Source organism: Pongo pygmaeus, chromosome 8, assembly GCF_028885625.2.
Source record: "Pongo pygmaeus isolate AG05252 chromosome 8, NHGRI_mPonPyg2-v2.0_pri, whole genome shotgun sequence".
NCBI classification, from domain to species: Eukaryota; Metazoa; Chordata; class Mammalia; order Primates; family Hominidae; genus Pongo; species Pongo pygmaeus.
Window position 1 is genome coordinate 5,879,760 of NC_072381.2, and position 23,309 is coordinate 5,903,068.

General features: G+C 43.8%; 1 protein-coding gene across 1 annotated transcript in view; it reads right to left on the reverse strand.

Moving 5' to 3' along the window:
• Positions 1-12,302, reverse strand: part of GDI2 (GDP dissociation inhibitor 2) — a 48,259-nt gene extending 35,957 nt beyond the window's left edge. The window contains exon 1 of the mRNA XM_054437204.2: positions 12,033-12,302. Coding sequence (XP_054293179.1) covers positions 12,033-12,077 — 45 coding nt within the window. The 5' untranslated portion in view covers positions 12,078-12,302. The remainder of the gene's footprint in view (positions 1-12,032) is intronic.
• Positions 12,303-23,309: the final 11,007 nt, after the last annotated feature.

The window sequence follows — 23,309 nt, forward strand, 5'->3', positions numbered from 1 at the left end:
GCTGGGATTACAGGCGTGAGCCATCGTGCCCGGCCTAGTCACCTTTTCAAACAGTGTTGACACTTCCACTGATGATGTAAAATCAATGGTGGATAAAACAGGGCTCTAAACTATACTAGTCATCATTACATTCTTCATTGCCAGGCATTCATTTAAGGTTGTCCTTGATAGGGTGGGTACAGTGGCTCACGCCTATAATCCCAGCACTTTGGGAAGCCAGGGGAGGTGGATCACCTGAGGTCAGGAGAGCAAGACCAGCCTGACCAACATGGAGAAACCCCATCTCTAGTAAAAATACAAAATTAGCTGGGCATGGTGGCACATGCCTGTAATCCCAGCTATTCAAGAGGCCAAGGCAGTTGAATTGCTTGAACCTGGGAGGCAGAGGTTGTGGTGAACCAAGATCATAACATTGCACTCCGGCCTGGGCAACAAGAGCTAAACTCCATCTCAAGAAAAAAAAAAAAGCGATGTCCTTGATAAAAGCATTAAAAAGTAACTTTATTGGCCAGGCATGGTGGCTCACACCTGCGATCCCAGCACTTTGGGTGGCCGAGGTGGGTGTATCGCTTGAGCCCAGGAGTTTCAGACCAGCTTGGGCAACATGGTGAAACCCTGTCTCTACTAAATACACAAAAATTAGCAGCGCATGGTGGTGCACGCCTGTAATTCCAGCAACTCAGGAGGCTGAGGCAGAATTGCCTGAATCCAGGAGGCAGAGGTTGCTGTGAGCTGAGACCACGCCACTGCACTCCAGCCTGGGTGACAGAGCAAGACTGAGCAGCAAAAAAAATTAACTTTATTAAACATACACCCTTCAATAGTCATCTTTTAAACATTGTGTGTGACAAAATGGGAAGAATACATACAGCACTTCGGCTCAGGGAAAACCTGTGCCACTGATCTGTAAGCTGAACTAGCCACTTTTTTTATGAATAATCATTTTTATTTGAAAGAACTGACCAACAAACTATGATTATTCAGATTTAGGTATCTGACATTTTCTCAAAGAAAACCTAAAGGAAAATAACTGACACGTGCTGCCAATAAGTCAAATTTTAAATGAAAAATTAGAATTACGGAAAACTTGGCCAGGCGCGGCTGCTCACGCCTGTAATCCCAGCACTTTGAGAGGCCAAGGCGGGTGGATCACGAGGTCAGGAGATTGAGACCATCCCGGCCAGCATGGTGAAACCCCATCACTACTAAAAATACAAAACTTAGCTGGGCATGGTGGCACATACCTGTAATCCCAGCTACTCGGGAGGCTGAGGCAGGAGAATCGCTTGAACCAGGGAATTGGAGGTTGCAGTGAGCCGAGATCGCACCACTGCACTCCAGCCTGGTGTCAGAGCAAGACTCCATCTCAAAAAAAAAAAAAGTATGGAAAACTTACAACTACCACCATGGGCATACATCAGGTTCCCCAATACATGAAGAACTGTTCTAACATTATCAGTGACAATACTAACAAATATGATTTTTTGATAATGTAAAATGAAACATGTCAACATTGAGAAGACCCGCTTTACTCAGAGTAAACCTTGTTTTCCAAATAACGGGTGAATGAAATTACAAAATCACACAGGAGGAAAAAAGAGGAATTTAAAGTGCAAGCTAGATCACTGGGTGTTAATATATCAGAATATAAAACATTCATTAATGTGGCTTCAGATTTCATAATGCAATCCCTTAAAAACTACCACTTGTGCTTTTGTGTAAACCAAATGATATCTACAATAACCTGAAAGGCTATTTAATTACTCCTCCGTTTTCCAACTACATATCTGTGTGAAACCTGTTTTCATATACTTCAGCCTAGACAATATATCGCAAGAGAATTGAACACAGAAGCATGTATGTGAATTCAGTTTTATTAAGCCAGACATTCAAGGATTTGCAGAAAACATGAAATACTGATAGTCTTCTCACAATTTTGTTTTAGAAAATATACTCAGGCAGATGGCTTAAGCCCAGGAGTTGGATGGAGACCAGTCTGGTCAACAGGGCAAAACCCTATCTCTGCAAAAAAATACAAAAGTTAGCTGGGTGTGGTGGTGAGCACCTGTAGTCCCTGCTACTCAAGAGGCTGAGAGGTGGGAGGATTACTTGAACCCCCGAGGGCAAAGGTGCAGTGAGCCGTGACAAGGCCACTGCACTTCAGCCTGGGTGACAAAGTAAGATCCTATCTCAATAACAAAAAAAAGTACATATACAGTTAAAATTGTTATACATGTTAACATGTAATAGGTTTATTATTTGTTAGTGATTTATTTACTCCTCCATTTTTAATATGATAAATATCAATAGCTACAACCTTTATAAACAAAAGCTCAAGGTCCTGAATTTTTTAGAACGTGAACAGATCCTGAGACTAAAAAGTTTGAAAACTAGAGCCCTAAGCAAAGCATATAGGACAACCACCAATAAACTGACAATCAACCGAAAAGTATAAATGACCACTCTCAGGAAAAAGATAAAGCAAGCATGAATACACTAAGACAAACCAAATTAAGAAGAGGGAAAAAATTAATACAATTAATGTGAAGAAACACAGGGATGGGGCATATAATCACTCAAAAAGGGTTTTGGTGATCAGTGCTTTATTTCTTAAAGAGACAAAGGAAATTCCATGTATCTTTATAAATCTTTAATATTTCTCAAATTTATCCAAAGGACCCTAGATGTCAAAGAACAATCTTATTCTCTACAAGTCTATTTGACTTTGAAACTCGTATTTTTAAAATTCACACAAATTTCAAGTTTTCTTCCATAATGTATCTATTCATTTAGTATTTTTAAATGTCTTAAATTACTTACCATGAGGTTCCAATTTCACTATAGGAGTGTGAATCATTTTTTCTTTTTTTTTTTTTATTGAGATAGGAGTCTCACCCTGTCGCCCAGACTGGAGTGCAGTGGCGCGATCTTGGCTCACTGCAACCTTCGCCTCCCAGGTTCAAGCTATTCTCCTGCCTCAGCCTCCTGAGTAGCTGGGATTATAGGCATGCACCATCACGCCTGGCTAATTTTTGTATTTTTAGTAGAGATGGGGTTTCACCATGTTGGCCAGGTTGGTCTTGAACTCCTGGCCTCAAGTGATCTGCCCACCTTGGCCTCCCAAAGTGCTGGGATTACAGGCATGAACCACTACGCCCAGCCTGAATCATTCTTTCTTTAGCTCAAGAAACAAAACATTCTGAGCACTCCAGAAGGCCCTCATGCCCTATTCCAATCATAACCACCACCATCCCCCAGCACTCTCATAATCTCTAATAGCAAAGATTTGTTCTGCCCGCTTCTGAACTCTAAAAATGTAATCACGTGTATTAACTTTCTGCGTCTGACATTATGCAACATGTTTCAAGATTCTTTCACGTTTTGTGCGTGGTCTATTTATGCTCATTGCTATAGAGCAAAGTTCCCCAGAGATGAGACAAATCCAGCCTGAAAGCTATTTCTGTTAAGTTTTATTGGTAAATACCCGTATCTGTTCATGTACATACTGTTTATGGCTGTTTTCCTAGTACCACAACAGAGTTGGGCAGCTGTGAGAGAGACCAGAAAATCTATATAACCTAAAATATTTACTAGCTGGAGCTTTTCTTTTCTTTTCTTTTTTTTTTTTAAAGACAGAGTTTCTCTCTTGTTGCCCAGGCTGGAGTGCAATGGCACGATCTCAGCTCACCACAACCTCCGCCTCCTGGGTTCAAGCGATTCTCCTCCCTCAGCCTCCCAAGTAGCTGGGACTACAGGTGTGCACCACCACGCCCAGCTAATTTTTGTATTTTTAGTACAGATGGGGTTTCATCATCTTGGACAGGCTGGTCTCAAACTCCTGACCTCATGATCCACCTGCGTCGGCCTCCCAAAGTACTGTGATTACAAGGCGTGAACCATGGTGCCTGGCTACTATCTGGAGCTTTTCAGAGTGTATGGCTAACCCTGCAAGCAGGGCATCTCAGTGTGGTTCCTGACTTGGCATCACCTGCCAACTTGTTAGAAATGTAAATTCTACGCAGATTTCCAAACTTCAGGTTGTATCCACATCACCTGCAAGGCTTGAAAAAACAGACTGCTAGGCCCCATCTACAGAGCTTCTGAGTTAGTAGGTCTGAGGTTGGATCTGAGAATTTGCTCTTTAAAAAAAAAAAAAAAAAAAAAGTTGGCAGGGAGCAGACAGGGTCTCACTCCGTTGCCCAGCCTGGAGTGCAGTGGTGTGATCATGGCTCACTGTAGCCTCAACCTCCAGGCTCAAGAGATCCTCCAACCTCAGCCTCCTGAGAAGCTGGGACTACAGACATGTGCCACCACGCCTGCCTAATTTTTTAATTTTTTGTAGCAACAGGGATCTCACTATGTTGCCCAGCCTTGGGCTTGCAAAGCAAGGTTTGCTCAAGCAATCCTCCTGCCTTGTCCTCCCAAAGTGCTGGGATTACAGGTGTCAGCCACCACTGATGCAGATGAGGTGATACTGATGATGCTGGTCCAGGACCAATTTCAAGAATTACTAAAGCTGTGTTTGCAAATTTTATTATACATAAGAATAACCTGGAGATCCTGTTAAACTGTAGATTCTGATTCTGTGTAATATCCGAGTTGGGGCCCCTAAACTTCTCCATTTCTGGCAAATTCTCAGGTGTTACAGATGCAGCTGATCTATGCAGCACACGTTGGGTAACACAGCTGTAGATGATTCCACTGAATGACTATACCACAATTTACTTCTCCATTTTACTCCTGGTGGATATTTGGATAGTTTCCAGTTTTTCACTATTACAAATAATGCTCTATGAACATTCTCACATGTGTCTTCTAAGTGTACATTTCTGTTATATATCAAGAAGAGTATAAATACATTCAACTTCAACAGATATTACCAAACAGCTTTCCAAAAACGGTTGTACCAATTTACACTTTTGTCCGCAGTGAAAGTCCCCACTGTTTCAAATCCTTGACCACTTACACTGTTGTCTTTTTAATTTTAGCCATTCTAGTTAAGAAGTGATTTAATTTGCATTTCCTGAGGACAAATAAGGTTGAACACTTTTTAAATAGTTGATTGATGATTAGGGACCGGGCATGGTGCCTATCATCTCAGCCCTTTGGGAGGCCAAGGTGGGAGAATCGCTTAAGCCCAAGAGTTCAACACCAGCCCAGGCAACACAGTGAGACCCCCATCTCTACAAAAGAAAATTTAAAAAAAAAACAACAACAAAAAAAAACAGTTTACTGATGATCAAGCTAAGTGATAAGGCACTTATGATAAGTGCCTATTCAAAATTTTTCCCCATTTTTTAAATGGGCTTTTTCTCGCTGCTTTATAAAAGTACTTTATACACTATATATAAATCCTTTATTAGTTACAGGTACTGCAATTATCTTCTTCCATTCTATGGCCTGCCTTTTCACTTTCTTCATTATGTCTTCATAAAAGGAAATGAAGGTATTTTACAACTACAAAAATCAACCCTAATACTGACTAAAACAATTTACTTTTGGGGGGTGGGGGAAGAAAACAACCTAAAGCAGCACCAACATACAGTTCCACATATGAAAATAAAATATTTACTATCTTAAAAATAAGTTATGACACAGCAGAGGAAGAACAGTTACATTCTCAGCTGACAAAAGTAGACTGCAGGGTTCAACTTTTGAAAGCAAAATCTCAGCAAGCAAATTAGAGTGTTGCACAGCTTCTATATATAACCTTTCACACTAAGCATGACCCACTGGACTATGGCCGTAAAGCAAGCACTGAGGCCTAAAATAAAGGGCCCAGTAATTTAAAGATGTGGCCGAATCCAAAGAGCTGACAGCAACTACCTTCAAAGGCACCACTTAGAGCCAATATGACAAGAGCTAACTAAAGCTAATAAAAAATCTGCAGGCCCATTGGTTCCTCTATACCCAACTATTACAAAAGACTGCTTCCACACTGCTAAAAGAATATATAATAGCACAAACATAATAAACTTTGTTTTAAAACATGGGTGAAGTCATTAATTCATTGATACAATTTATCAGTCATATCTGGGCACAGAGTATATATTAATGATCCTAAAATTTTAATATTTTTCCAAAATTACCAGCTCAAAATTAAATTCTACTACAACCTATCTGGTAAATACACAATGTTCACAAGCAAAGCACATTAAAGCCATAAAAACTAAGCTTCTCTTTTTCACACTAGAAAAGCTGGTCCATCTATCATGTACGTCAAGTATACTGCTAACTTTAACCAGGAAACTTGTATGTGAATGAATATTCACCAACATATGAGTTGTAAATGTAACAGGTAAGAGTACCCACTGTAACTTCAAACTCACCTACAAATGACCTAAGCAGGATAAGTATACATATTCACGTCCAAAATCACTAAGACTATAAAACCATCTTCAGAATCCAAGTTCTGTATGACACTAGCATCTGCCACCCACCTGGCACTTGATGTTCTCCTACATAAAAAGAGGTAACCAGCCAAAATGATTTTTAATATTTAATTGCACCAAAGTGCTAGTATGTGTAGATATGTGGATGTGGAGCTGGGGGACAGAACCATCAGCGATACTGATGTTCTCTTCCTTCAGCACCCTACACATAACACCAGAGTTGCAATAATCAAAAACAGAATAACTCATTTGGACAACACCCAAACATATTAGACAAAGCACCTGAAGAGGCTGAATGGAATTTCTATATATGAATTGTTACACCTAAATGGTGTTTCCATGGCCAGTAACAATAGTATGCTGAAAAATTAATGCCCACCCCCCAACCCCAATTACAGAGCAATTTAGACTTGGAAGGGAATAGAACCAAAATTTATTAATATTTTGATACACCTTCCTAGTGACAAACTAAACTCTATACTCTGGCTGGACAAGGTGGCTCACGCCTGTAATCCTAACACTCTGGGAGGACAAGGCAGGAGAACTGCTTGAGCCCAGGAGTTTGAGACCAGCCTGGACAACATGGCAAAACTCCATTTCTACAAAAAATACCCAAACTGCATGCCTCCTGTAGTTCCAGCTAACTTGGGAAGCTGAAGTGGGAGGATTGTTTGAGCCTGGAAGGTTGAGGCTACAGTGAGCTGTGATCACACAACTGCACTCCAGCCTGGGTGAGAGACTGAGACCCTGTCTCAAAAACAAACAAACAAAAAATCCTCTACACCCTATCAAATCCTACCGCATTTTACAGTTCTGCTATGGGCTGGGTGCGGTGGCTCTCACCTGTAATCCCAGCACTTTGGGAGGCTGAGGCAGGCAGATCACCTGAGGTCAGGAGTTCAAAACCAGCCTGGCCAACATGGTGAAGCCCCATCGCTACTAAACATACAAAAAAATTAGCCAGGCGTGGTGGTGAGCACCTGTAATCCCAACCACTTAGGAGCCTGAGGCAGGAGAATTACTTGAACCGGGGAGGCAGAGGTTGTAGTGAGCTGAGATTGAACCACTGCACTCCAGCCTGGGTAACAGAGAGCTCTGTCTCAGAAATAAAAAGTATTGTTGTTATGAAAAAAAAAAAACAAAAAAACTACAAATACATACACACACACAAATATGATCAGGAGTACAAAGTATCTAATGACTAATATTAAAGTGCCTTTTCAAAACTACTTACCTAGAAACATGAGAAATTAACCAGAAAACTTTAAATCAGTTCATTTCAATGGCATATATCTTACAGCAACATAATAAAAATGGCTGTTTTATGGAGAATGTTTCTTTAAATGACTCTGCCCCTCTAATGCATCTCATTAAAAACTGTCAGCCAGGCGCGTTGGCTCACGCCTATAATCCCAGCACTTTGGGAGGCCTAGGCGGGTGGATCACCTGAGGTCAGGAGTTCGAGACCAGCATGATCAATATGGCAAAACCCCGTCTCTACTAAAAATACAAATATTAGCTGGGCATGGTGGCGGGCACCTGTAATCCCAGCTACTGGGGAGGCTGAGACAGGAGAACTGCTTGAACCTGGGAAGCAGAGGTTGCGGTGAGCCGAGATCACATCACTGTACTCCAGCCTGGGCAAAAGAGCGAGACTCCATCTCAAAAAAAAAAAAAACACTGTCAAAAGACACCTTCTCTTGAAATGTGGCTAATTATATCACTCTCCTGCTCAAAGTCCTCTCTCACTGTCTTGAAGATAATTTTCACATTTCTTAGCCTAGAATCTCTCTCCAAACCTTCTGTTTCAAGCAAAACAAACCACTCCCCATTCCCTACATACATCCTTGACTTAGCATTGACTTACACTGACTGCTCTCTGCCTAAAAAATCATTCCTCCATTCAAAGCTTGCCAATTTTTTTTTAAAGCGAGCTAAGTATCTCCTTCTTTACGAAGGTTTTCCTGATTCCCTGTCCGAACTCATATAAGTGCACCTCTTAGGGGACTTAATGCTTTCTCATACTAATTCTTATTAGTTACTCTCCAACACGAGAACAAGCTACTTATAGACAGGTTCTGTGTTTACCTTTTTACTGCCCATAACTGATCACAATAGTCACTGGGTTTAAATAACTGAAACTGAAACTATTACTCCAGTAACAGTCTCCAATCAGGTACCATGAGAGGGAAGACAGAGGTAATTGCAGTGTATCATGCATGTGAACATCTACCAGTGGTCTTTAAAACCCAATGTCACACTATTGTCATCTCTACATGCTAAAATATGTCTAATTTCACTTGTATTTTCTTTTGGCCAGGATGCTTAATGCTGGTTTAAACTGCCTACAACACAGCTCCCAAGTGTAACAGCATTTGCAAATATTGATCCTATGCTCACTACTGTAGTGAATAGAAAGTCCTTTGTCTACAGAACTCTAACACAGCTATAAGCAAGAACTCTCAAAGAGCAAATCAAAGATTAAGCAAATCCAAGAGGCAATCTGAATTATAGTTCAGAATTTTAAAATCAAGTACAAAACCTTCTCTGAATCTGAAATCACAAAATTTTGATAAAGAGAAATGAGGAAAAGTATCTGGGATGTAAAGCAAGTTTTTAAACACATGATGCTGAGAATCATCTGGTATACATCACTGAAGTATATATTTCTATTCATAAATCCTTACTGTGTAGAACAAAACAAAAAATGGGAAGAAAAAACCTGTGGGAAGCACAAACAGCTGTGGAACTAGTTACTCTTATTTTTTTAATCTACTATGTCTAACAAGACTCATGAATTTATTTCCAAGTCCATAGTGAACTATGTGCAAATTATGTGGTGAGAGGCTGCCTACACATGCTGAAAGCAGAGAAAAGTAAATGTTGCCAGCCTAACAGTAAAGTAAGATAGAGGGAAAAAATATGAAGAGTAAACTGAAGAGCTCAAAAAGCAGAGCAGCCTGAGAGTAAAGGGGGCAAAACTTCCTACAAAGCTGGCGGGGTCTTCATGGCTTCACCATGTTAGAGCATAACACAAAAATTAATCTTCACTATGTGAAATCTTAGTTATCAAGTAAATTATGTTTCTTAGTTTGTTAAAGAAGTTGTGACAGCATTTAGGCATTATGCAAAAGCTGTGCTCTTTAGAGATAACCTTTAGTTTCTTAGAAAATTCAATTGTGTGGAATATTCCATTTCTTTCACACACAGAATGAAGATTTTACTCCTTTATACCAAATCGTTTTGTATCTTCTTGATTAAAATTACTATCAATATTTGTGATTATGAGCTTAGACTTAACAACTCATACAAACAATGGCAGCACTAGCAACGCAGCAACTCCAGCACTTCCTTACACTTCTTTAAAAGTAGCAAGTTCCTAGCACTGAAAGTACTTGCCTTTTTTTAGGTTCTTAAGTCTCAGGCACTAAATATAAAGTAAATTTTAAGAAAATTAATAAACTCCAGACATTCAAAAGTTAATTCTGAGTGCTAACTTTGGTTTTCTCTTCTTCTAATTTTTAATCATCTAATTCCTGGTAACACTAAAAATAAGGATATATGATTTCTCATTATCAAAATCATCCTGTCATCCCTACTCCTATCAATGATGGTAATAATGTGATTGTCCTGAATTGATATAATTATCAAAGAACATCTCAGAAAACTTAGGAAGGCTCACAGAGATTAAAGTTATCACAGCTACAAAATGACAGCAGAAACAGGTCTGATTTCTAGTTAAGTATGCATCTACCATTCATCAAAGAGTTCACAATCCAAATGACAATTTAAACAAAGTGCATTATCTTAACTTGTTATATAAAAAGACTGTTTCACCATCTTTGATACAAAGTGACGTGAACGAGGCTTGTGGAAGCCTGCATGATGGTGGATTTGCACTCACTCGTCCATACTCAACTGACCTCAATTGTGAGCAAATCTGAAAGACCAGCAACAACCATAGAAAAACGGTGGAACTAACCGGCTCTTAAAACACGCTGGCAGCAACACTACCCATTCCAACGGGCAAAATCCACCACAAACTACTAAGCTCAGCTTGGAATCCCAATTAGGCACTTAAAAAAAAATAAAACACAAAACCTGCAGCGGGTAGGGCCTATTCATTAAGGCATCCAACAGTCTTCCAGCTTTTCAAAGACAGACACAGGATTATTCCTGGATTGGTCAAACATAACAAAGTATTCAGAATAAATATTCTCTAATAATTGCATGTAACTATAAACAGAAAAATGACAGACCAGAAAAACACCATTCTAATTCTTCACAAACCTTTCCTAAAAAATTAGCCAAATAAAAGTTCGAAGGTTTTCTCTTGCCTAGAGACATCTAAAAGTTTTATTTTGGGATGTTACCTGTAAAAAAAAAAAAAATTAGTTTGATCCTGAGAGATTATAATAAATTTCAAAAAATTTGAAGTGGAAGTCTACATTAAATGACTCAGGAATTTGAAGTCAGAGTACATAGGATACACAAGATTTACATCAGTATTCATCTTAATTATGATCAAGCACCCCAAGGTTAGAATTTCAAATTTCCCCAAAAATTGATAGTTAAAATGGTTTTCTCCAAAGTGAATTCTTTTGCAAGATGAACAGTCTTCATTTAAAAAAAAAAAAAAAAAAAAAAACAGAAAAAATACAAACTACAGAACCTGCCTGCATTATCTACAGATTACCTAAAGTTCCTTTAGGAACAGATAACCAGGAAAATCAATATACCATGATATTAGGTACACTTTGCATTCATATATTACAATGCATTCTTCATGTTGTTATTATCTTCCAACTCCCTGAAGAAAGCTTCGGAGTACAGAGAACTTGGCCTTTAGCAATCCATCACCAGTCCAATTCTTAGGGGAAAACAGTCCAGAAGAGACAAAGGAGGCAGGCAACCCACCAAACAAAAGGAAAAGGCGGCGAAGATCAGGTGCGAAAGCATTTGATAGACAAGTTTTGAAAAAACTCAATTCCAATTCTACAGATGCTCAGTAAGTGAGAAGGCAGGGTGGCTAAAAGGATTCAACAATACTTCTTATTAGCAGTGGGGGAAAAGGATTAAAAGACTAATTTCCGCGTTTTCTCCAAAAATGTAAGTTAATCAAGCCCTAGCAGTTCCGAAGCAGTGATTATCCAAGACTTGTCAGGAAACCCCGTACTCGGCTTTGGCAGCCAGACTGACCCGGGGCAGCGGCCGAGGCGGAATAGGAAATGCAACCGCGAGGCCTGCACCATCTCCTCCGCGTCGGGTGCTGGTTTCCAACCGGGAGAGGTCACCGGCCCAAACCGGGGAGCGGGAGCCTCGGCCCGGGCAGTCTTCTCCCTCCCCTCTGCTTCCGCTGGGGGCAAACGCAGAGGCCGGGCTCCGCCGTTACCCCGCCCCGAGCCTCGCGGCCCGCATCTCCATTTCCCCGCCTGCCCCTCACACTGGGAGCCGCCCGCTCGCCCCGGGACGCGGGGCGCCCCCGAACCTGCCCGCGCCCCCAGCCACGACTCCCGTCCCGAAAACTACAGCTGACGGCAGAACGAGACCCCCGAGAAGCTGCGACCCGCGGGCTGTGCAGGAGCCGGGGGTGCGCCCGCCCCGGCTGCTCAGCCCCGGCCCCTCAGTCCCGGCGCCCACCGTCAGGCCGGTGCCCAGCACGATCACGTCGTACTCCTCATTCATGGCGGGGCAGGCGCGGACGCAGGACCCGAGCAAGGAAAAGGCGCAGGGGCTCCGTGACCACCCTACGAGGCTGGGAGGCGCTTTCGGCGCGAAGGAAAGTGGAAGCGAAAGGAGAGGAAAATGGAGCTGGCGACAAGGCGAGACCGGCCGCCACCTCAGACGGGAAGAGAAGAACCGGGCGGGGAGAGGAGGGGAGGGGGCGGGGAGGGGAGGGCTGTGACTGAGCCTCCGCAGCCGGGGCGGGGCCTGCAGGCGCCGGGAGGGCCGCCAATCAGGCGCTCCCGGCACTCTAATTGGCTACATCGCCGTCGCTCGCACAACTTTTTTTACTTCCCCGCCTCTCGCGAGAGGAAAAGGGCGGGGCATCGCCATTTTGGTTTCCGGTTCCCCTTGCGGCCTCTGCCACGGTGGTCCGGGAGGCGGCGCGCGGGCCAGGGTGGAGGTGCACGGGGCCGCGGGCGGGGACTGCTGGCCACCACAGTTCTGACTCCCGCCGTCGGGGCGGGAGCTCGCTCGGTCCAAGGTCCCAGAGCCGGATCGCCGCCCTTGGACTTTGAGCGGGCGCGTGCGGCGGCCACGTGGGCGAGGAACGCGGGCCGGGCCGCCTCTCGGGGGTGGCGGCCTTGGTTCTTCCCGCGGGGCTCGGCTCGCCGGGGCCCGGAGCCCGCCGGGAAGAGTTCGGAAATCACACGTGTCCTGTTTCCCGCTCTGTGCCCTCCTTGCGTTGCCGGTGGGCGCTTTAGGAAATTGGTAGGAGGAAAAGTGGCTTCTTTTGAAAAAGTAACCCTTAACAGAGATGAAAGTGAAGGCCAGGTTTCATTGGAAAGCCGATCTGCACCTACCGAGGGCTGTAACTTAAAGCCGCTGTAAACGTGGTAGCTGATCCTGGTATGCAAAGGTTTAGGCCCTAAGCTTAGAAACTGTTCCTTGCTTGCCTTCTACCCCCCTCCTCTTTTTCTAGAATTCTCTTAGGAATCTCTAGCTTCATTGAGGACACAGGTGTAAGCAGAAGCTGTGTTCTCAGCTCCAAGAGGCAGATGCCACGAAAGCCTAAGCAGGTGAATTTCGTAAAGGCGTTGACAGTTGGAAAACCTGTGTTTTCAGCACGTGATAAATCTGCAGAGTCAGCAGACAATGAAGATTTGGCATTCAAGAACTCCTCAAATACTTTTCGATAGTAGCTATTCAGAGCCTGCCTTGATAGACGGAACTTGCTCATATTTAAATCATTAAGATAGAGGAATGTAACAACTTTTTAAAATGTTTCTTACCCCATAAATACTTGAAGAAGGTATGTTATATTGGACCATGGATCTTTCTGGGGTGGAGGGGAGAAGAAAGCAAAAGTAAAGTTTAAATTTACATTCAACTTTAATTTGATTGTATATATCTGTGACCAAATTAATTAGTGCACAGTTGACCATACAACTGATTATGGAACAGTGAGTGTAACTGACTTTTCTTTTGGCTAAGCTAATGATGACTAAAGAGGGTCCTTCTGTTGCTCTGTCTTCAAGTCATCAGGGGGTCATACTACCTATATTTTTGAACCCATATGAAATACCCTTTTTTTTTTTTATTTTTCTGAGACAATCTCACCCTGTCGTCCAGGCTGGAGTGCAGCGGTGTAATCATGCCTCACTGCAGCCTTGATCTGGGCTCAAGCCATCCTCCCACCTCAGTCTCCCGAGTAGCAGGGACAAGAGGTACAGGCCACCACACCTGACTACTGACCCTTTTTTTTTAAATTAGCAATAACAGTACAGAGCTTTTTTCACAATTGCCATCAGCCTCTGACTGTTGAAGAGAAATTTAAGCATGTCAGCTGAATTATGTTAACCATGTTTTAGGTGAAGACTATTTTATCAACACTCAGAGTTGTGAGAAACTTAGACACTGAGATAAGGGAATTGAATTTAAGGCTAATAAGGATCCCTTCCTTACTTAACACTGAAGTTCATTTTAGTTCGCAGTACAGGCCCTATGGCCCAACAGAAGGACAGTAACAATCAAACCTGGACTGAGTCTTAATGGACTGAGTGCATCTAAAATGTTGTACCTGGGCCAGGCACAATGCTTCACGCCTGTAATCCTAACACTTTGGGAGGCTGAGATGGGAGGATCACTTGGGGCCAGGAGTTCGAAACCAGCCTGTGCTGTAGAGCCTAGGTAACAGAGACACCGTCCCTATAAAAAAATTAGCTGGAGGCCGGGCACGGTGGCTCACGCCTATAATCCCAGCACTTTGGGAGGCTGAGGCAGGCGGATCACAAGGTCAGGAGTTTGGAGTTTGAGACCAGCCTGGCCAATATGGTGAAACCCCATCTCTACTAAAAATACAAAAATTAGCCGGGCATGGTGGCATGTGCCTGTAGTCCCAGCTACCCGGGAAGCTGAGGCAGAGGAATCGCTTGAACCCGGGAGACCGAGGCCGAAGTGAGCCGAGATCGTGCCACTCCACTCCCGCCTGGGTGACAGAGTGAGACTCCGTCTTAAAAAAAAAAAAAAAAAAAAAAACTGGGCAGGCTGGGCGCAGTGGCTCACACTTGTAATTCCAGCACTTTGGGAGGCCGAGACAGGTGAATCACAAGGTCAGGAGTTCAAGACCAACCTGTCCCAAGATGGTGAAACCCCGTCTCTACTAAAACTACTAAAATTAGCTGGGCATGGTGTCAGGCGTCTGTAATCCCAGCTACTCGGGAGGCTGAGGCAGAGAATTGCCTGAACCCAGGAGGCAGAGGTTGCAGTGAGCCAAGATCGTGCCACTGCACTCCAGCTTAGGTGACAAAGCGAGACTCCATCTCAAAAAAAAAAAAAAATTAGCTGGGCATGGTGGCATGAGCCTGCAGTCCTGGCTACTCAGGAGGCTGAGCTGGGAGGATCACTTGAGCCCAGGAAGGTCAAGGCTACAGTCAGCCATGATGATCCCACTGCACTCTAGCCTGGGCAACAGAGCAAAACCCTGTCTCAAAAAAAGAAAATTCTGTGCTTTTTCTTGGATCTTCCACCCCACCCATTCCAGTTGCAAGGGAACCTGTAGATGACAAATACTGCTTAAGGTGAAGAGGCTTGAAAGCCACTAATTGGTTGAGTTGATCTCATGCCACAGATGGTAGTTCCTGCTAGAGTGAAACCTTAGGTTTAGGGGAAGTAGGTTGGTTGGTGAAGATGAGTGGTAAACATCAATCTTTATTTTTAATTTTATTTTTTGGTGCCAAAACCCATGATCAAACCAAGACACCATCAATCTTTAAAATATTTCAAATCTTAAAATTAGCCAGGTGTGGTGGCACATGGCTGTAGTCCCAGCTACTCGGGAGACTGAGGTGGGAGAATCACTGGAACTCGAGAGGCTGAGGTTGCAGTCAGCCAAGATCGCGCCACTGCACTCCATCGTGAGTGACAGAGCCAGACTCCATCTCAAAAAAATAAATAAAGTATTTCAAATCTTTATGCAAAGCAGGAATCCATGGAGTCTTATTTATACTTGGGTACATGGGAATAATTGTTTGCTGATCTGTTTTTACTAAGCATCCATCTGCACTTTGAAAAGGAGAGATTTAATCTAAGGAAAGAAAATGAGAGCGAACCTCAGCCCAGACCATCTTCTTCTCTCCTGCATCACCGTGGCAGTTTCTCAACAGGTTTTTTCCCCTCTCTTTTTCCTCATTTCCTATCTGTTCTGTCCATTATTTCTAAAAACACGCATCAGATCATGTTCAGGCTTCTGTATATCTTTTGCACTTATAATACATTGTAGATCCTAGCCAGGCATGGTGGCTAACGCCTGTAATCCCAGCGCTTTGGGAGGCTGAGGCAGATCACGTGAGGTCAGGATTTCGAGACCAGCCTGACCAACATGGTGAAACCCTGTCTCTACTAAAAACACAAAAATTAGCCTGGTGTGGTGGTGCACATCTGTAATTCCAGCTACTCAGGAGGCTGAGGCAGGAGAATTGCTGGAACCTGGGAGGCAGAGCTTGCAGTGAGCCAAGATGGCGCCACTGCACTCCAGCCTGGGAGACAGAGCAAGACTCTATCTCAAAAAAAAAAAAAGGGATACATTGTAAATCCTTAAATATGACCTAATACCTTAATCTAGCCTCTGTATGTCTCTCCAACTCTATTTTGTAGTGCTCCTTGGCTCCTTGATCGTTAAACCCCAAACATGCTTGTGTTTCGGTTCCTAGAATCTGGTCAAGCCTTTAACCACCTGAGGGCCTTTGTACTCTTGGTTCCATGGCTACCACCCCTCACTTCCCCCTGCACTTCTTCATACAGCTAACTTTTTCCACTTCCTTAGGTCTCAGCTTTCCCCTCAACCATCATTCTCTATCAGTACCCTGCTTGTTTCTCACTGCTCTTATTAGAGGGGAATTTTCTTCACTTGTTCTTTGCTGTTCAAATTGGATGTAAACTCCATAGAGGCAGGGATATGAAGCCTGGACACCCAGTAAAGGGCTGAGCAACTAGTAGAGGATAAGTAAATATTTGACAAATGAATAGGGGACTTGGAAGTTGAGCCCTAGATCAACAAGGACTGAATATGATGATATTGGTACTAGTTTCCTTTTTTCTTTTTTAAGACAGGGTCTCACTCTGTTGCCCAGGCCAGAGTGCAGCGGCACAACCATAGCTCTGTGCAACCTCAGCCTCCTGGGCTGAAGTGATCCTCCCTCCTCAGCCTCCTGAGTAGCTAGGAGTACAGGCATGTGCCCACCATGCTCAGCTAATTTTTGTATTTTTGGTAGAGATGGAGTGTCACCTTGTTGCCCAGACTAGTCTCGAACTCCTGGGCTCAAGCAGTCTGCCCACCACAACCTCCATAAGTACTGTGGTTACTGGTGTGAGCCACCACACCAGGCCTCAGTTCCCCTTGATACTTTGGAGAAGTACAACTTTTCTTCTAGGAAGAGATATTAAAACTAATATTTTAAAGAGTCTTAGAGATAGGTATCTATAAAACATAAACCTGTGTAAAACCTGGATAGCTAATGCTGCAGAGGGAACATAATGGGATCTCTAGAAAGGAATTTTAATATAGTTCCAAAAATATATATTTCCTAGCTTATGATCATTCACCCAGAACCATCCCCTACAAACTGTTTGTCTGCTCCCAGTCTTTATTTTTTTTATTTATTTATTTTTGAGACAGAGTTTTTCTCTTGTCACCCAGGATGGAGTGCAATGGCAGGATCTTGGCTCACTACAACCTCCGCTTCCCGGGTTCAAGTGATTCTCCTGCCTCAGCCTCCCCAGTAGCTGGGATTACAGGCGCCAGCTACCATGGCTAGCTAATTTTTATATTTTTAGTAGAGACAGGATTTCACCATGTTGTCCAGGCTGGTCTTGAACTCCTGGCCTCAAGTGATCCGCCCACCTCAGCCTCCCAAAGTGCTGGGATTACAGGTGTGAGCACAGCACCTGGCCCTACTTCCAGTCTTTATTTCTGCTCAAACCAGAATTCTAGATATCATCCTTGGTTCTGCCGTCTTTCTCTCCTTCCACATCTATTCTGGTTTTCTATTTTGGTGTACAAACCACCCCAAAATTTAGTGGCCTAAGTGAAAAAAACAAAAAAAACTAGCAGCTTAAAAAAACACATCATATCATTATCTCTTACGGATCGAATGGGTCACCCAGGTGGTAATTGCCTGGGCTTTCAGACGGCTTCAGTTAGTGGCTGGGCTGCAGTCATCTGAAGGTTTTACTGGACTGGACATCCAAGATGGCAGAACCACGTGGCTGACAGCTGAGGCTGGCCATCAGCTGGGAGCTCAGCTGGGGCTGTCAACCAGAGCAGCTATGCGTGGCCTCTCTGTTTGGCTTGCACTTCTCAGAGTGGTTGTGTTGAAAGAAACAAGAAGTGGAAGTTGCTTATCTCTTAAGGCCTGGGCCCAGAAACTGGCCCAGAGTCAATTCTGTCTTGTTCTGTTTGTCAGTGCAATCACAGTGCACACCGAAATTCAGATGGAAGAACTGTAGAGCCTGTCTCTCCGTTGGAAGAGTATTAATAAATTGGTAGCCATCTTTATTTTATTTTTATTTTTTGAGATGGAGTCTTGCTCTGTTGCCCAGGCTGGAGTGCAGTGGCACAATCTCGGCTCACTGCAACCTCCTTTTCCCAAGTTCAAGCAATTCTCGTGCCTCAGCCTCCTGAGTAGCTGGGATTACAGGCACACGCCACCACACCCAGCTAATGTTCGTATTTTTAGTAGAGACGGGGTTTCACCATGTTGGCCAGGCTGGTCTCAACCTCCTAACCTCAAGTGATCTGCCAGCCACAGCCTCCCAAAGTGGTGAGATTACAGGCGTGAGCCACCGTGCCCAGTGGTAGCCATCTTTAATCTGCCACAGTACCGCATTAAATTTTGGCCATTCCACCTCATAAAAATCCTTCCTGTCCCTTCTCTTCAACCTCCTGCCACAACCCGAGTGCAGACCACCAAGTTCTCTCCTAGATCCTGGCCCCAGCTTCCTATTGGGACATTTGGTGTTCAGTTCAGGTGGCTCAAACCTGTTCTCTGTATTATAGCCCAACTGATCTTTATAAAAATCAAAAGTGACCAAGTTGACCATGTCTTTAAGATCTTTCACGGGTCTCCATTGCTGTTAGGATAAAGTCCATACACCTGGTCATTTCCTAATATGAACTTGAGTGATCTGGGTTTGAATTACCTATTCCACCGAATCTCTCACTGCAACCCTCTTCCACCCCTCATCATGTTCATTTTTTTCTTTTTCTTTTTTTTTGAGATGGGGTTTCACTATGTTTTCCAGGCTGGCCTTGAACTCCTGGGCTTAAGTGATCCTCCCACCTCAGCCTCCTGAGTAGCTGGAACTACTCATCATAGTTTCTGATTCAGTTGCTGTATCAGTCAGCATCCAGTCAGAAAGACAGGAACTACTTTAAGTATTTTAAACAGAGATAATGTAGGGAATTGATTTCAAAACTGTTGAAAGAGCTGGAGGGGCAAAAAATGAGATTGCCCACAGATGTAGAACTGCCTGAAACTCTAGGCTGGAGCAAGAGGGAAACTGCTGTTGCCCTGTGCTTGTGTTTCCCAATGATTGTGCTGCTGAGGCCAATGGAACCTGAAGTCATCCACCACCATTACTGCCACTGCCAGAGTCCTTCTGTCTCTGAAGCTACTGAAGTGACTCCTGCCACAGCTGTTGCTGGGTCCCGGGGTCCCCACTCATTGAGGTGGCTGCTACCACTAGTGGCAGTGCCACCAAAGCAGGGGACATGGTGTCTCTCTTCCTCCTGGCTCCAGTCTTCCACCAGTGCCTTCCATTGGCAGCACCTAGCCAGAAGCCAGTTAGCAAAGGGATCTGGGAAATGTGTTTTGCAGGCTCTCAGTCCCAGATATACAGACAAAACCAAGAATGGAGCTGGGAACCAACAGACTAATGACTGGCTGGGCTACACCAAACATTTCTGTGTTCCATGCACCTGCCATGCTCTTTCCCTTCTGCATGTTTTTCCCCTCTGTCTGGAATGTACCCACCCCTGCCCCCATCCTCCGGGTGGACCTTGCTTTCTCCTACTTGCTTGAAGTCTCAGTATACATGTCATAGCCCCCAGGGATCTTTCCTGGATCCCCTAATCTGGATGAAATTCCTCTATGCCGGGTTCCCATAGTATTCTCTTACCACATATCACCCTGGCTTGTAACTGGGTGTTTGCTGCTCTGGGGTAGAACTCTACATTATTCATCTTTTTTTTTTTTTTTCCATCACCATCTAGCTCAGAGTAGGCAGTTAATAAGTATTTAGTGGGCCGGAAACAGTGGCTCACACCTGCAATCCCAGCACTTTCAGAGGCCAAGGCAGGCAGATCACCTAAGGTCAGGAATTTGAGACCGGCCTGGCCAATAGGGTGAAACCCCATCTCTACTAAAAATACAAAAAATTATCCAGGTGCAGTGGTGTACCCCTGTAGTCTCAGCTACTTGAGAGGCTGAGGCACGAGAGTCGCTTGAACCCAGGAGGCGGAGGTTGCAGTGAACCAAGATCGTGCCACTGCACTCCAGCCTGGGTGACAGAGCAAGACTCTGTCTCAAAAAAAAAAAGAAAAAGAAAAAAAAAGTATTTAATGCAGGGGTTCCTAACTTGAGTATAATTGTAATGGATAGGCATTTTTTTCAGAGAGAGGCTCCATTATCCCAAAAGGGTCAATGACTCCGAAATTATTAAGAAAACATACATGTAGACAAATGAATTCATTCACAATATTTCTTCAATTTAGATAAAGGAAAAAATAACTTGTGGGAAAAAATTGAGTATCAAAGACCATTTCCAGGAGTTGCTCTGAACCTATTCTGGTTCAGGAGGCTGCCTGATAAATTTTTTTACACTTGAATTTTTTTTTTTTTAAAGACCATTTCCAGTGGCTTGCAGTTCTAGTCCACTTATGTTGTTACGAAGGAACACCTGAAGCTGGGTAATTTATAAAGAAAAGAGGTTTATTTGGCTCATGGTTCTACAGGCTGTACAAGAAACATGGCACCAGCATTTGCTTCTGGTGAAGCCTCAGGAAGCTTCCACTCCTGGGAGAAGGCAAAGGGGTGCCATGTGCAGAGATCACATAGTGAGAGAGGAAGGAAGAGAAAGACAAAGGTGCCAGTCTCTTTTCAACAACCAGTTCTTGCAGGAACTAATAACAAGAACTCATTCGTGATCGTGAGGACAGCCCTGAGACATGCATGATGGATCTGTTCCCACAATCCAAAAACACCTCTCACCAGGCCCCACTTCCAACATTGGGGACCAAATTTCCACATGAGATTTGGAGGTGACAAATATCCAAACTATATTATTTGCCATAGAACACAACGTTTATTGAATTTCTGTACGTAGGGGAATGAAATCAGCACCTAAACTGATATACGCATGGAAATAGAAAATACAATTCCAATAGAAATCACCTGGAAGTGTGTAATTAGTAGCAGCTCTGTGAGGTGCTTTGTATAGAAGGACTCGGAGTTGGTGGCATTGAGTGGGGCTTGTGCATAGTGGCAGAGCGAGTCAGCCAGGTGTCCTGATTCCCAAAAGACTGGTAAGCACGGTGCAGGCATGTCTCACATGCATTTGCTCTTCAGAAAGCTTCAACTCATTCTAGCACGACTATCATGGATAAGCAATGACCACTGACTATTTCATTTAATTTCTTTGTATCATCTTAAAGACTAGAATGATCTCTAAGCTGCCCAGGCCTTAATGTTTCTTATGTCACTTTAGTCATTCACTTGAATACTTCTTGTGTTAATTAAAGTGATTTTGGGCCAGGTGCCCTGGCTCACGCCTGTAATCCCAGCATTTTGGGAGGCCAAGGTGGGCAGATGACCTGAGGTCAGGAATTCAAGACCAGCCTGGCTAACATGGTGAAACCCTGTCTCTACTAAAAATACAAAAATTAGCCGAGCATGGTGGCGGGCGCCCGTAGTCCTAGCTACTCGGAAGGCTAAGGCAGGAGAATCACTTGAACCCAGGAGGTGGAGGTTGCAGTGAGCTGAGATCATGCCACTGCACTCCAGCCTGGGCAACAGAACAAGACTCCATCTCTAAATAAATAAATAAATAAAGTGATTTTGATTACAAGTCAACTAAAACCACATCCAGCTATCTTAGGTATAAAAGATAATTTATTAGAAGAATAAAGGGGCAAAAATGTAGTCTGGTCTCTGGAAGGAACTGGAATCAGGCACTAGAAAACTCGCTGTGTCTAAGCTCAGCCCCTCTCTGTGCAACTTCTTGACTTTTTTCTCTATGGTTGACTTTGTCGGCTTCCCTTGCTCAAACCTAGAGCTCAAACCTAGAGCCAGGTCTCTCAGCCTCACACAATTGACATTTTAGCCCAGGTCATTCTTTGTCATGGGGCTGTCCTGTGCATTGTAGGATGTTTAGCAGCATCGCTGGCCTCTCCCCACTGGATGCCAGTAGCACCCACTCTACTCCACCTCCAAGTTGTGAAAATCATCATGTTTCCAGACATTGCCAGTGTCCCCAGTGGGCAAAAATTGCCTTTGGTGGAGAAACACTGAGCTAGACTAGCTTGATTTTCATCATTCAGTATCAAATTTCCAGAGGAGATAATCTGATTGGCCCAACTTGGGGCCTGCATCCAACCTGATTCAATTAATCAGTCCGGTATTAATAGTATTATGTGACAGAAATATGGCTGCCAGAAATCCACGCCTGTGGAAAGGATGGACAGATACCCTAATACAGGTGTCAGTTCCATGTCCTTCATCCTAGACATGAAGCTTTCTCTCCTGACTCTATGTACCCTGGCTCTTGGGTGGTTTAGGGGACATTTTCCCAGAGCTGTATTTAGGATATCTACATATCTTTAAAAAAATTTAATCCAGGCCAGACATGGTGGCTCACCCCTGTAATCCTAGCACTTTAGAAGGCTGAGGTGGGTGGGTCATTTGAGGTCAGGAGTTCGAAACCAGCCTGGCCAACATGGTGAAACCCCGTCTCTACCAAAAATACAAACATTAGCCTGGTTTGGTGGTGAGCACCTGTAATCCCGGTTACTCGGGAGGCTGAGGCAGGAGAATTGAGAATTGCTTGAGTCCAGGAGGTGGAGGTTGAAGTGAGTACAGATCTTGCCACTGCACTCCAGCCTGGGCAACGGGACGAGACTCTGTCTCAAAAAAAAAAGAAAAAAAAAATTTTTTTAATCCAGCTGGGCACGTTGGCTCATGCCTGTAATCCCAGCACTTTGGGAGGCCAAGGCAGGCGGATCATGAGGTCAGGAGTTCAGTGCCAGCCTGGCCAACATGGTGAAACCCCGTCTCTACTAAAAATACAAAAAAAAATTAGCTGGGCATGGTGGCAGGCACCTGTAATCCCAGCTACTCAGGAGGCTAAGGCAGGAGAATCGTTTGAAACCAGAAGGTGGAGGTTGCAGTGAGCTGAGATAGCGCCCCTGCACTCCAGCCTGGGCGAAAGAGCGAAACTCCGTCTCAAAAAAAAAAAAAAAATTTAATCTTACATAAGCAGAATATGAGAAGACAATTTTTAATCAAAAATCTTCCACTATAAGGGCTTTAAACTGAAAATATCCAATGTTTAAATTTATTTGTTAGACACTTTGTTATTGTGTCTCCTCTGTGCCAGGTGCTGGGCTAGGCCTTTCTGAACTAGGAGAATTGGGCCCTGTCTTCACAGAGGTTCTGTTTCAGTTCCGGGTTGATTTAATGGTTAGGACAGGTTATCTTC